Below are 15,890 nucleotides of genomic sequence, written 5' to 3'. Positions count from 1 at the left end.
TACCATAATCAAACTACCAAGTTTAAATCCCACTAAAATGTATTTATTGAAAACACTTGAAGCAACCTATTTTCTATTCTGTAGCACCGACAACTAGGAGTGGGTAATATCGGTTTTGCCGCGTATCGAATCGTATCTATATATCGAGTATCAATATCGGATATTGAATCTATATATTTTCTGAATCTATATATTGATGGATGCTAGTAGATTTTCTCGATTCATGATATTTGAGATTTGAAACGATACGCTGATATATTATCGTAGTAGATATAGATTTAAGTCAACGTTATACGGTTGGTTTTCTGATATCAATTTATAATATGATCTTAAAGTTATAAAAAGAACATGAAAATAAAAATATCAAAAAAACTTTCCTTCATGCTTTTACCAGGCTTAGGACTGGCTACATCATTTTCAGTTTTTAGTATTTTGTGTCTTAATTTAAAATTACAAAATATACCAAAAGAGTGTAGATTTCAAAAGTTTAATACAAACACAAGCAATAAACTCAATTATTTGGATTCAACTAAAAATAGAAAAATGTGTACTTTAAAAATCAAACACAAAAAACTTTTAAGTATTTATAAACACTTGTCCAAAAATTCTAGTTCAAGGTCAAAGCGCGTGAAATTAAATTCAACGATGCAAATAGGCTATACTGCATTCAAGTTAGGGTCGAAAGTTGAAACTTCTTTCCTAAATTGTATCCTGCTGATACGCTAAGAATAATCTACAGACATATGGACTTAAATATAAGGTTTACAATTGTATGGATAATGCCTGTTTCTGTTTCATTCATCACATGATATCCCTATCGTGCGCTCACTCACTCTGGCCGATTCGATACGAACCAAAGGAATATTGCTGATATTCACGAATCGGTACGTTATGCCGATGCGCATCACATCGAGCAATATCGTGTATCGGCTGATATCGAAATATATATTTCGATTCACGAATCGGTACGATATGGCGATGAGCATCACATCGAGCAATATCGTGTATCGGCTGATATCGATATATAGATTTCGTGCGGGGCGATATCGGATTCAACGATATTGCTGCGATATATAGATATTGAATCTATATACGATTTATATCACCCACTCCTACCGACAACGATAAATAAACGGGCGCGTATAACGTGAATAAAACACCAAATGGGAGTGTCAAAACTAAAAGAATAAAAAAGAAACTATAGTCAAACTATAAAATTTATTCAAACAAAAATATATCACATTTGAAAAGACACGATTTTTAATATAGAGTTTATTAGAAGTTTTTATATTGATTTACATACAATGGCGTCACATCGAATTAATAGAAATTTTACAATTACAAATACACAAAAAAGACCTTTTCAGAATACAGTGTAATGGTATCTATTATGTTCGTAATAAAATATTCCATAGATAGCCGTTTGATAAAAACCTTTGGCAGGTACCAGTTTTAAAAAAGAGAATGTAGTATTATTTGTCTCAGCTTACAATAAAATTTATTACTTTTTAATGCACAATGTTGATGTACTGTTTATATTGATTGTAGTTTTTTTTTACTTTTCTCATTACCTAAATACTTACTACTAAAAAAAAACAAAATAATAAAATTTTAAATGGTGCTCAATGTATTTCTAACGATAATCGCAAGCGAAATTTCACTTTCAGAATTTACTAAATAACCGTTTTTAAGACTCCATTATTCTTTAAGTTCGTTCGTTCGTTTTTAAGACTACATTCCTTAAACACGAAATATTAAAAAAATTGGAAAGAATATAATAACCGCAGCAATGAGATTAAATTGTCTTTTTTAGATTGTCTATGACGTGATATACCATTCGCTTTCTACTTCCTTGCCTTGCAGTATTTTTGGCGCTATTTATTGTTTGAAATTCAAAATCCATATCCATACTTTGTTTTCCTTATAAAATGATGACACTAAGATTGGACAGTCAGCAATGTGTTGGCGTACTGAAATTCTGGACTGTTTTCGTACTCAGACATGTCGAGGGCCACTTCGCAGCTTTCTCGGACGACACGACGTGGATCATTCAAGTACCTAGAACACAGATAGATAAAAGTCAAACATGTACTTAATCAGACGCCAGTGGAACGTATTGGCGGGAACGCGTGGATCAAAGTTGCGCGAATTGTTTTATTTCGTTAATTTAGTTTTTCCTCGGTTTTAACACATTGACTGCAATATAACCAGTGCCCTATGTGGAAAACTGAAGTAATTATGTCGATTTCTCTCTTCTAAAGCGTCGGAATATCTAGTAGATTCTGGGAAAGACGCAACCGAATATACTCAAAATTAATCTCTTTCTAAGAGAACTAAAAGACTAAAACATATATTAAAAACAGAAAATGGCATAATTAGGCAATCCAGACGCTTAGGACTTGATTAATAGTGGTAGGACCTCTTGAGTCCACACGGGCAGGTACCACCGCCCTGCCTATTTCTGCTGTTAATTAAGCAGTAATGCGTTTCGGTTTGAAGGGTGTGGCAGCCGTTGTAACTATACTAAGACCTTAGATCTTATATCTCAAGCTGGGTGGCGCATTTACGCTGTAGATGTCCATGGGCTCACGTAACCACTTAACACCAGGTGGGATCTGAGATCGTCCACCTATTTAAGCAATAAAAAAAAAAAAGTAACCGAAATCGACATAATTAGGGCATAATCAACGTAGGGCACATAGGTCACTACACCTACATGCAGATATCGTGTTAAATGAGTAGCAAAAGTAGTTTATTTACTGTTTAGCATCTGTGAAAGTGCACAAGTGCAGAAAATGACAAAGCCACTACACATGGCCTCTTATACTTCTTCTAAAAAGTCCCCAGTAATCTCTGTAAACAGCCACCATTTTGCAAAGACTTTATTTGATCCCAACCTCATCTTGATTCATTTAATTTAATTCCAATTTAATCCAGTCACAAATAAATCAACTTCATCTCATTTCACTCCATATAATTTTTTATCGGTATTAAAGACGAAGAAAGGTAAGTCGAAATATTTTTTCACTGCAAAACTGTGCTACTGCAAAAGCCCAAATGAACATTGCACCGTCCTGCCCGTGTTCATCTAAGTCTTTTTTTCGATTATGTTTTAAATGGTGATTTTAAAGACCAATCTGATATTAGGTCAGAGTATTGTGTTGGTGAGTATTGTACTTATTCTCCTTTCCACAAAAAGGATTACTAAGTGTGAATTGTATAATATAGATACACAAGTGAACTGACATATTACCGAACATGTGTGCTCCTGTTTGTAATTTAGTAAATAAAATAATAAAACATAATATACCTCTTTAATATTTCGATGCATTCATCAGTTGCGATAGAACCCAATGCTTCAGCGGCCTCGTGTCTCACCATTTCATGTTCGTTGGTATCTTCCAGCGTTGTTTTCAAAAAAGGAACACTCCTTTCGTCTTGCATTTGACCGAAAACAAATGCCACTTCGTGTCTGAACAGTGCACTGTTTGCTTTTAGACCTGAAATTGTATAATAAACAAAATTAGTCACCAAGTTTCTTTTTATTCGAGATTTCGATTTTTTACCAGTGGACTTTTTCAGGTAAGGCAATATTTATTGTAAAGCCAATCACTGATTCCCATAGACATCACAATGCCAATGAAAGTAGATGTCTTTGTGGTATTCGAATATTGGCTTTCCTTACTAAGCAGAACCTGAGTATGGATCTCACTAAGTCAGGAATCCCTCAGCTGCATCTACTATGTGGTCGACTGGAGATAAAGTCATGTTAAGGAAAAAGATAAACAAAAAACATTCCAATCGATGAATGATGCCTCACATTCTATATTAAACTATACTAATTTGTTTCTAAGATATGACAAGTAAGAGAGAAATCAAAGGTAATGTAGAAAACCGTGACCAAAGTTTTGAAAGAGTAAAAAACTCTGACTTTGTAGAAAAAGACCATAAACAAATTAGCAATTATCAATTATGGAGACACAATAAAGTTTATTGACCTGTAGCAGTTTTTTACTCCACCAACATTTCTTTATCCTTCCACTGATTCCTACCCGTGAAATAAAGATAGTAAGTATAGACATCAGCTAGATAGCTCTGGCTGAACCAGTGAACCAAACAAAAAACAGTCTTCGTCTAGTGAGACGGGGGCATGAAATGATAATCTTTTTAATCCAAATAATTACAATTACTAGAGGTCCCACAGTAGTCGAAATTCGGCTATAATTAATTGAAATTGAAAGTTTGTACACTATTATGATTGTATTTTATACTTCTTTCTATAATCACAAATTTCGCCAAGACTACACTAAAAAAAATATTAACAAAGACAAACAATATTTAATCTCAATTTGACAACAGACGTCAAGAACAAAAGTTTGACAATAAATAGTATGCATGCGTGTGTGCGTCAAATAGATGGTATGCAGTGTGTGTAATGTTTTCTTTATTGATTTATTAAAAAAATATTAGCATTGTGCACTTCTTCTCTATATTCTCTATAAGTTCATACTCCTCCGTCTGCGCAATTTTCGTGAAAAGGGATACAAAGTTTTTGCTTCACGTATTAATATACAGATACAAACCTTCACCCAAGGCATTGATACTTTCAGTCGTTCCTAAATTACGCAAACTAAACATTGCCCTGTATCGTATAAACAATGGTTTTGTCTCATCAAGGTATACATCTTTAAGTGCCTCTAAATTATTTTCAATGCTGGGCGGAGCAGGATCCACTGAAGTGTATAAACTTTTAGACAAATTGTCATTTTCTTTACTGTCATTAGCGACCCAGTTTAACCTTTGTAATGCAATCTGGCATGTCTCTGCTACTTCTATTGCTGAATCATGCTGATACTTCTCGAGCAGCTCTCGGAGATTAGGGTCTCCTATTGCCCCAAGGGCTTCTCCTGAAATTATTATAAACATACAATTCACAAAACAGTTTGATTTTGAAGATCTTATATTTTTTCCTACCTCTTCTAGAAACCTCGAGGGGTTATTCTAGATTTACCAAATTAGTAGGTGAGCTCACGGAGCTGAAACCTGACGAAATGGCCAACACTAACCCTAGCAAGAGCAATGCTTTGCAGAATCTACCCAACGGATCTATTGATCGGAAACGCGACCCACTAACAAGATCCGGCGACAAACTCAGTGGGCTGTGTCTGTGGGTTCATTTACTCGCAGAGCCCTTCGTCACAAGCAACGTGTTCGACGAGTACTATGACCAGACCTTCTATTAATGTTGATGTAATATTCTACATTTGGTGGACTAACGCTACCATTTAACAGTCGGTGGACTATTGTCGTACCAATCCCTTCACTCGGTATTAAACTGGCATTTAAATTAGTACGATCACATAATTTTTAATATCGTAATATGTACGAACTAATCAATCAAAAGTACTTATGTCAAGTGATTCAACAGCTTAACCATTGATATCACGTAGTCTTTATCGCGTACGTGCAGTTTATAAAAGATAAAACCTTACCGGCTTCATGGCGAACTATTGGATCATGGTTTGGGTCCTCTAACACGCTCCTCAATATGGGAATGGCTCTTCTGTCCTGCATTTGACCCAAACAGTAAGCAAGCTCATGCTTTAACAAAACGGACTCGTCTTTAAAGCATTCGCTAATACACTGTATGGCAGTTTCGCCACCGATGTTTCTTAATGTGAACAGGGCTCGAAAACGCTCCTTCATTGGCCTGGAGGGATCATTTAGGACATTCCCAATGTTTTTCACTGCGTTCTCACTCACGTTTGCCATTTGATTTTATTATATTTGAATAATATAATGAATTATTACGTTAAGAATTATAAAGAAAATGCTGGCGATATGTTTCTAAAAAACCATACAACAACTCAAACACATGTGTTGATGACGAATGACATTGACTTAGACGTGACAGTTCATAAAGGTGACAGCTGACGTTTAACTATGTTCAGAATTTGGTGCTGAAAAGAATTTAACACAAATCAAATCATACTAAACTAATTTGTTAAACGTTACATTCATTATTTATGCAATATAAATAATCACTGTCATACAGATATTCCTAATTTTGGTACACTCTCTCAATATGGTACACTCCCTCAATATGGTACACTAATTAAATGGACTAAAATAGCAATTTGTCATTGAGAGATTTTACTAAACTAACAGTGAACGCGGCGTAATAATTTGATACTTAAGTAAATTAAGTTAAATTCTTATTTGGATGAAACATTATTTGAATGAGAAACGCTTTTCTTTGACGCTCGATTTTTCTACTCATACAATGTTCTTTCCGAAGGCTGAAACTGATGTTGGATGAGTAAACTAAAAATAATATTTTGTTATTACATTTTAAGTACCTACAGGAGAAAGCAAAACTGGATCGGATAGCGCTAGGGTCAAATTCGTACCCATAAAAATTATTTTTTAACCTCAGCGTGGTAGGATCACCCCATTGTACACCTGATAGCGAGTGATTACCATCGCTCCTGGATATTGGCAATGCCAGGAGCACAATCAAGCTGCTGTCTACTGCAAGGATTATTTTCAAGTTCCCTTTGAAAAAGAGCATGTCAGAGATAGGATGCGTCAATTGTCAATAACTTTTGTTGAAACTTGTTGAATACATCGAGTCTATAAGCAGTAGATCGAATTTTACGATACCAACCACATGCATGAAAATAAACAATTTGATACTGTAATTGTAACTGTTTTTAGCTCATTTAATCACCAACAATAGTGATGAAAATCAAATATTTATTTAAAATCTCTAAATCCATATCTGTTTCAATTATGGAACTAAAAAAATCACGAAACTACGATTTGTTTCAATTTCTGATGACTCTCTCGTGAACACCAAATTTAATCTTTGTCAAAGTTTTGTATCGTTAAAGCAGAATTATTATTGTTGACCGGCAACAAAATTTATATTTCAATTAATACTTTTTGTTGGAAACTGTTTGATTTCGGCATCCTACGGTTCCGGTCCTGTAGCAGTACTACGAGACGACTACAGTTATTTTTTCCCTACCTATGCTGATAGCCTTGAGAGGCTATTTCAGCTTTACCCTAACGTGTAGGTAAGTTCACGGTGCTCAAACCGGGAGTGTTGCCAACACTGGCTCTAGCAAGAGCAGCAGAGAGCACACCACGGGATCGGAAACCACCGAGTATGCGTATCGAAACTTTAACCAGGCAATAGTTGGTACCACCAGTACGATTTCATAACTATATTCCAAACTATTACGTGCACATTTTTATCCAAGCATGCGACTTGTCCTTTATAACTTTGAATACTCCATGATCCATATCGGACAACGAACGTGCAATTGCTAATTTGATTGCTCGCACCTTTTATTATGATCGTGTCCCATGTAGGGTTGTAGGTCATTTTATTTTTTTACATATTTGCCAACTTTAAGCTAGTTTAATCAAGTTTCACGCTTAGTCTTTTTAGATAAGATTTAGAAAGATCCGAGTCACGACACTTAGACAATTTAAAAAAAAGTGATCGCACGCCTTTCAAACAGAAGCTATGAAAAATTATGTGAATAAAAATTAAACTGTATCCAAAATGCTTACTCTTGGTGCCGCAGTATTTTAGCATTGAATGTTTTGGAGTTTGACTTTAAAAACCTTTATCACGTTTTGTATATAATCTTCGTTTAAGTATCAAATTAAAATGATGATTAAAAGTTCTTCTTTTTATTTTAACTTTCGTCATGATAGGGGGAACTGTGGATTTCTGTACACTTCAAACTCTTCGACTAGTACAATAATATATGTTAATAGATATTTCTGTCCGTCCCGGCTAAGTCCTGGAGTTCGTCTACTCGTCAGGGTGAAGCTACAAAGATCTCCAAGTGACCAGTAAAAACAAAAAGAGGCTTTCATTTCTTGTACGCTGCCCTTTACTTTATAGTCAACAGCCCTAAACAGAAGGCACGTTGACCTGTCATTTTTTTGTGAGCTTGTCTGAGCCTGAAGGACAATTTATAATTAATTAAAGTAGTACATTTTTTCCTCTTACCTATTCCTCGTAATTTAATGTAAACATTATATTCGCACGTGGAGAGCTACTGTTTAGGCAAAACATTTAAGATACGTTTGAAGACATTTTTGATCGATCAAATGTAACAAGAACAAAAAAACTGTTGTTAAAATATTTTGGCTGTTATTGTTGTAAAATGTTTTAAAAATCTACTAATGGTGCGTCGTGTGGGATCTAGTGCCAAAGAGGCTATTGCATGCATAGGTTGGGTAAGCAATAGCCCGCGTTGGTTGGGATTATCTTCCATATTATATCTGTTGTGAATATGTAGCAAACATGCATACTGGTATCTAAGGTAGAATAGCCGTTATTGTAATACAGTTTAGGCTCTGATCTCATTGTCCATAATTTTACATAGATTTTTTTTTAAACTTTTCGATCATGGATTTTGATTTTACGACCCGTTCCGTTTTCTATGATTTATCGATTGTTAATTTATTAGTATTTGTTTAGCTAAAACCGCTTTTGAGATTTTAATCTTGCGGTTTTAACTGTTTTTTATTATATTTCCGACGTATCGAATACTTTCAGCTTTAATGGGCAATGATTTTGTTTGTTTTTATTAATACTTTTAGGCTCTTCAAGCAGCGGTCACCGTCCTATCGTCAATTACGATGAAGAGTTCCACGTGCGAATTATCCTATAGAGCCAACCCAGTGAGTTTCTCGTCGGATCTTCTCAGTGGATCGAGATTCCGATCAGGTGGTAGATTCAGCGAAGTCCTGCTCTTGCTGGGGCCAGTGCCAGCCAATTCTCTCAGGTTGAGCCCGTGAATTCACCTAACAGTCCGTGAGTAGATGCAATAGCCCCTAAGACAATCAAAGATTAGGTAAGAAATAAAAAAGAATTTGATAATTCAAAAGTAGTGATTTAAGCAAAAATATCTTTTATCATACCAGTTCGATTTTTAGGTTGTGTGTTTCGAAACTGGTCAAAAGAATGCAAAACGACATACGAATTTAGCGTTTCGTCTCATTATAAACGATTGTTATTCAAACAACGTTGCGTTAACGCCAACGGCATTTGATTATGTGGGTGTGGTATTGAAATGCTTCATTAAAGCAGAATACGTCGTACGTAAATCATTGACAAAATTGAAAAAGACTATACATTTTTTTTTATATTTGCATCTACGGAATGGCCTTTATTTTAATGTGTTGCCCGATTTTTCTTGAATTTATTCATTCATCGAATTTTAAATGTGGATTAGATAATTCTGGATTGACTTTTGAAAAATAACATTTTAGCTCATTATGAATTTGGCTTGGATCTAAGAGCAAATTTTTTATTTGTGTAGTAAGTCAAATTTGAATGTTACTGCTATAGAAATTACATTGCGCAATTGTTTACTCCATGTTCATTTTAAAGCTTGATATATCCAATACCAATCGTCAATCTTGATTGTATCTAACTTCAATTGGATCAACAGCAAATATGTTATCTGCTTAGTGAAGGTTCTAATTAGAGTTCTATTTAGAGTTCTATTTAGAGTGAATTGTTTGAGATGATCCCAACATTTCATTTTTACCATCGCACTGTCCGTCAACGGAGCAGAGTTCATCAATACTACCTAGAACCTCTTCGCTGATCCACAATGCGTTTCCACAGACCTTTTCTGCCACATACCATGCGGCTTTGGATTGAACTTCCCTCCTCGACGATTCCTGAGAGCTATGACTTAATGGTAGGCAGTGGCTTGGCTCTGTCCTTGGCATTGCTGACGTCCATGAGCAACGGTAACCACTCACTATCAGGTGAACAGTATCCTCGTCGCCTATAAAGGCAATAAAATATGAAGAGAGAGAGCGAGAGAGTAGAGTAGAGAGTACCTACTTAGTTTTCTATATTTCACATAGAAAATAATTTCCAAATTAATACCATATGGTCTAACAATAAATTATAGCAGTTAAATTAACAAAAACAACAAAAGATTTTAATAACCGAATAAATTTATTTATTCAAAGTCGCATCAATCACAGACAAAATGACGGAAAATCGCCTTAGATGCTATGGCCATATCATGAAGGGACGAAGATCATGTGGTGAAGGTGGTATTGGGCTTGCCAGAACAAAAGAAAGGAAGAGGCCGCCCGCCATCGACCTGGTGGTCAAACATCGAAAGAGACCTTAAGAAAGCCCAATATCCAAAACCGACAACCCAGTACAGATCAGCCTGGCGCCTTAGAGGGAGGGGACCTGACCCCAGATAACGGGAACAGAGACGGATACAAGCAAACAAGTAACTCTTCATTAATTTTCATATCTTGAAACACGTTCATGCCTTCCTACAAGTCCTCCTACAGTCTAAAAACAATATAATGACATTTACACGTGTTGAAAACTTAACTTTCAAATTGAGTCTCCTGCTTTGCATTTAAACGAATAAACAATTCTTGTTTATATTAAAATGAGTTAAAAAGTCTGCGCGAATAAAAACCCTTTTGTGCCGAAAACGGATTCATTCGCCCATTCAGAACCTCCGAAGTTCTTGTAAGTTGATAAAAGAAAGTGGTATAAGTAAACCTTATTTTCAAAGGGGAAAGTTTTTCGCTTTATGATGAATAGTCAGCTGAGGTTATTGACGCCGCGGCACTGGCACGAAGGCTTTTAAGGGACTACAAACGTTCAAGTTCACATCAGTATTCTCACACTATATTTGTGGTATTCAGCTGCGTATACAGAGTCAATACGCTGTGATCTCTATAAAGTTTTTATTTTTTTATTTTATGAATTAATCCGAATTCAAAAATATTCATTTCAACTCAAACGTCTCTAAATAGAAAGTCAAAATGAATAGTAACATTCAATTATTTTAGGTTTTCATAAATCATGGACATCTTTGAAACCATTTTCATGGGTTTTCTTGTGATTACTATTTTGATTTTGTTATTCCTGACGTTTCGGATACTTTTCATTTTTCGTGGCTACGAATTAAACTTTAAAAATGCTTCAATTGTACCTTTCTATCTACATTTCAATTCGAATTCCAATTTTGTTTTTGTAGAACTATCGTTTTTTATTAGTGCATATTAAAGCCTCAAGTAAACCCATTAACAGCTTACAATAATATTTTCAACGACTTTGTGGCCGCCATTTTTTTTTTCTTAAAATTTACATTTATAGATTGACATTAACGTCAGCACAAATCAATCAGGAGCAAATCTTCTGATAAAACGTTGGATTGATTGTCTCTACTCTCATAAAAATATCCACCATAGTTCTCATTTAAACGTATTCTTTCAACCCTTTTGAAATATCAGAATTCGGTAATAATTTTGAAAGTTAAAAAGAGTTATACGTATCAGCTCTATAGGAATCTTCGATTATTTCGCATTCAGCACGTCACCGTAGCTACTGGTTCGCTGTTAGAATAGCACGAGGTGTGAACAATAGCTCATTAGCAGATAGTTATCAACGATTAACCACCGGTGAGGATACACGAAGCATCACAAACACGCGTATATGGAAACTTGTGATTTACTGTGCATTGTCGACTCTGCAATAGCTAAGCTATATTTTATGCTATAAAAAAAACTGTGACTTGATTTATGTATGTTTACAACAAAAAAAAGGTCATATTATATCCCTGAGAATTAAAATATGCATCTTCACTGTCTGCGCATTACAATAATAAAATATTATATTTTCGTATTTACGATTTCAATTTACATATATTATAAGTATTTACGTATTTAATATGATTCTTCCATTACCATAAGAATGAGCTATTGTTAATAACGAGCGTAATATACCTACCAATAAAACATAATTAGACGTGGAGTTAACTGGAAGATCGATTTAGTATCGAAATCATTTAGAAGGCAAAGCCAAATTGATCACTAATGAGTTTAAGGTATGTGATGGCTTGTGTTCAAATTCCCAAGGCGGGTAGGTATCAATTGTTTTTTAAAGTTCTAATAGAAAAACGGACTTCACGAAACATGTGCTCACGAATGACTTTGCCAATGAAGTAATAATACATAGTAAGTATCACCTAATAAAAATCAAAACCGCGAAATTTTTAAATTTACGTAATTAGTAGTGGTGTTGCAAGCTCACGGAAAATCAGTATCATTCTGCCTATTTCTGCCGCAAAATATTCATGTTTCCGGTTCGAAGAGTGGACCAACAGTACTATTGAGACCTCGACCTCATGGCACAAGATGTGTAGCAGCTTTCATGTCATAACATCTCAGAGTTCGATGACCCATGAACCCCAGATAGTTTATACCCTATAGTTATATCTTATCAATAAAACAATAAAAACAGAAAAAAGTGAAAGTATAGATAAGACAATAATAAAAATTAATTTCCATGAGAAAATTTATAAAGAATCCGAAACATCGAATAAAATCTTTACTTGGCAAGAGTCTCTGTCATAGTTTTTTATACGTTTAATATTGCAATGGTACGTAAATACTCGTAGTAAAAACAATAAATTTATAAAATCCCAAAATTCCTCACATCTAGATGTTACATTTTATTGTATCTGTGTTGGAATATTTTTGCTACATTGAAACAATCTGACCTAGTTTCATCTCTTCACAGTTTCTTATGACTTTTTGGTTTATCACAATAATACAAAATTGAAAAAAAGGAAAAATGACTTCGACAAATTAAAATAAGAATACAATGTAGACGAAGCTAATTAAATGTGTTTTATTATGTATAGCTCTACTACTACGGCTGCCCCACCCTTCAAACCGAAACGCAGTACTCTTCACGGCAGAAATAGGCGGGGTGGTGGTACCCGAGCGGACTCACAAGAGGTCCTACCACCAGTGATTACGTAAATTATAATTTTGCGGGTTTGATTTTTATTACACGATGTTATTCCTTCATCGTGGAAGTCAATCGTGAACATTTTTAAGTACGTATTTCATTAGAAAAATTGGTACCCGCCTGCGGGATTCGAACACCGGTGCATCACTCGATACGAATGCACCCGACGTCTTATCCTTAGGCCACGACGACTTTTTTAAAGTTGTCACAACGTAAATGCCGCCATCCCCCTTGAGACATGGGGCCTAAGTTTACATTGCTGCCATTAAATAGGAAGGTCATTTATATCTTTGCGATAGAACTCTGGTGATCTAGACAAACTGTGTGAAAGCATTTTGTACTGCCTCCTCGGAAGAAAACTTTTTATCACGTAGAAAATTGTCCAAATCACGGAAAAATTGGTAGTCCGTTGGCGCAAGGTCTGGCAAATACAGATGGTGACGAATGGTTTCTAATTGCAGTTCCTGTAGAGTTAAAACCGTTTCTCGCGCTGTATGAGCTCTCGGGTTATCATGGAGCAATAATTGTGAAGATCGATTCATGAGTCCGGGCGGTTTCACTGCATGTTTTGCTATCATAGTTCGGAGTTCGGCAAAGTAGACATCTGCCGTTATTATTTGACCAGATTGAAGAAAGCTATAGTGAATAACCATACTGAGACTACCAAACAGTTACCATTACCTTTTTATTGGTAATCTTTGCTTTAGGACACTGTTGCGGCGTTTGATCTGAGATCAGCCATTGCATTTTTCGCTTATGGTTATCGTAAAGAGTCCACTTTTCATCACATGTCACAATTCAATCCAATATTCCTTCATTTCTGTATCAATTCAACAAGGCAACATGTGTTTCTTTCTGCAGATCATTCAATATTGTTGGTAAGGTTAAGTTGGTTAGGTTAGTTAAACCATACCCCTAATTTTTGGGTAGTTTGGCTCAGATCGGGTCCACCATATCTGTCAATTCATTATTATTCACATGTCGGGACGGTCTTCCACGTGGTTCGTTCTTCAAATCAAAATTTCAATCACGAAAGTGTTTAAACCAAAATCGCACGATGCGTTCATTAGCAGTCCCCTCTCCAACTGCAGCATTGATATTACGAGCTATTTCTGCAGCGTTAATTCCGCGTCGGAACTCGTATTCAAAAATCACTGGAATTTTCGTAGTATCCATATTTCTTGTCTAAGCTGAATAAAAAAACAACTGAAAGTCGATAATCGAATATTGCACATTTTTTAAAAGAAGAACCTCATAGGTACCGTTTGAAAAAAGTTTCATTCAAAAATCTCAAACCATGAAGGTTCTATGTTAATTCGAAGTACCTATTACAATAAAATGGCAATTTCATACTTTAACCCCTATTATTTAGCTATGGAACCTTAACAAGGTGACAAGTAAATTTGGTCATTATGTCTTGGAATCTAGTGACCACTAAATTGCATGTGGGCCTTGAATTTGTCTGCTCATATACAGCAGCTTAAATGGACATTTTAAATTCGGGTGTATTCCGACGCTTTCAGTAAACAAATAACTACCCTTTAAATAGCGCACCTATTTTCCAGTCTCATCATAATTTGACACCTTCAGTTGATGAATAAAGGTGCAGAATGGACTACGTGTGTGACCAGAATGTCACAATACCATTATTCAACGAGTCTCTAGCACAAAATACTTGCAAAGTTACAATATTCATGAATGCTCCGGTTTTTTAATGTTGTTAAATTTTATGTGGTTTCGAACTATTTCGGATGAGGTAACAGATTTGTTTTTTACGTGAAAATGATAAGGTAATTATAGATTTTTCTTACCATCAAAGATAAACGAGGATTTCGGTGCGTTTGATGAGAAGTAGTCGCCAGCGTCGTTGACGACGTCAAAGACAGAACCGTGCCGACGCTTTTCTCGAAGCTTTAAAGTTCGCTTGTTTTCTTGAGCCTTGTTTGAAAAAAGACATATTCTAACTGTGAGAAAAACTCTTTCCAGTATTTTAAAGTTTAAAACAGTCACTACAATGATAATAACACATATGTGTGTCTTACCATATAGATTTTGTGATCATCTCCAAGACCAGAAAAAATCATAACGGAAGAAAATACCAACATTTGTATCGAAAAAAAAAACGTGCCACCCGTTTTTATTATTCGAATTTAACTGAATGCATCCTGACTGAACGCATTTCGTTTGAAAAGTACAAGCTCACATCACTAAGCAATTGAATTTTTCACATTGTCTCCAAGTGTCTACCGTCAACTTGGATTCCGTAAAGCTGACCACGTTACGGGCTGTAAGCCAGTCAAACGCATCAGATGCGTATAGAAAAAGAAATAAACATTGTATTTGAATGTTTTTTTATTGCTTTGATGGGTGGACGAGCTTACAGCCCACCTGGTGTTAAGCGGTTACTGGAGCCCATAGACATCTACGACGTAAATGCGTCACCCACCTTGAGATATAAGTTCTAAGGTCTCAGTACGCAAACGACCGCAGAATTTAGTGACTGCGAAAGTTTTGCTCTGAGGTCTGTACCCCATAGGGCGGGCGGCGACAGGCGGTACATAGTAAACAATCGGCAGTCCCGCCTCACGGATCGACCGCGCCGCGCGTCTCCACACACAATACCAAAGTAATTGTATTTATTTTATCAGTAAAATACGCGCGCGAAAACTTGTCTTTAACTACAAATCTCATAATAGACGCGACCAATTCACTTCTATATCCAAAGTCTTATGTATCATAAGGTAGTTTATTGGTAAATACGTTAATTTGTGATGTGAAAACTGTTTTACCTGACCGCGTTGCCGGGAGCACTACTGAAATACACTGAAATAACAAATGTGAGCCTGTTTTGTTTTTCGTGTCCAATTGAAATTTTTTTGTTATCATTTTTATTCGAACGAATAATGTTTCTTAATGTTTGAACGTTTGCGTCTTTATAGAACTTTGTCGTGTCGTGTTATAGATTTGTCTACTGATTTAAAAACGTTGGTTACAAACAAATTTATTTTAAGAGTTTTCGTCGGTGAATGTTTTTTTAGTTCATACTTAATTAAATTAA

At 35.4% G+C, this 15,890-nt stretch overlaps 2 protein-coding genes across 3 annotated transcripts in view; one reads left to right on the top strand and one right to left on the bottom strand.

Annotated features, from left to right (window-relative positions):
- Positions 1 to 1,199: 1,199 nt before the first annotated feature.
- On the bottom strand, positions 1,200 to 5,908 carry nero (deoxyhypusine hydroxylase nero). Its single transcript, XM_028188058.2, has 4 exons — positions 5,493 to 5,908; positions 4,584 to 4,907; positions 3,311 to 3,500; positions 1,200 to 2,058 (listed from the first exon to the last, which is right to left on the bottom strand). The coding sequence occupies exons 1-4, from the start codon at positions 5,770 to 5,772 to the stop codon at positions 1,938 to 1,940; spliced, it is 915 nt and encodes a 304-aa protein (XP_028043859.2). The 5' UTR covers positions 5,773 to 5,908; the 3' UTR covers positions 1,200 to 1,937.
- Positions 5,909 to 15,308: 9,400 nt separating this feature from the next.
- Positions 15,309 to 15,890, top strand: part of Glob1 (globin 1) — a 33,930-nt gene continuing 33,348 nt past the window's right edge. Inside the window, exon 1 of one of the 2 annotated variants that reach the window (XM_028188125.2) lies at positions 15,309 to 15,458. The gene's annotated coding sequence lies outside the window, so the exon portion shown is untranslated. Of the gene's footprint in view, positions 15,670 to 15,890 lie in introns of both variants that reach the window. The other variant, XM_028188124.2, reaches the window with a different exon arrangement.

Source organism: Bombyx mandarina, chromosome 17, assembly GCF_030267445.1.
Source record: "Bombyx mandarina strain Sakado chromosome 17, ASM3026744v2".
Taxonomy (NCBI): Eukaryota; Metazoa; Arthropoda; class Insecta; order Lepidoptera; family Bombycidae; genus Bombyx; species Bombyx mandarina.
The sequence above is the reverse complement of the archived record's forward strand: the minus strand, read 5'-3'. Positions and strand labels throughout refer to the sequence as shown.

Excerpts from the sequence above, each read along its gene's own strand:
- nero (XM_028188058.2), bottom strand. The coding sequence starts at position 5,772 with ATGGCAAACGTGAGTGAGAACGCAGTGAAAAACATTGGGAATGTCCTA. Across the intron at positions 4,908-5,492 it reads AATAGTTCGCCATGAAGCCG|GAGAAGCCCTTGGGGCAATA; the intron begins GTAAGGTTTTAT and ends TAATAATTTCAG. Across the intron at positions 2,059-3,310 it reads TGCATCGAAATATTAAAGAG|GTACTTGAATGATCCACGTC; the intron begins GTATATTATGTT and ends TCTGTGTTCTAG.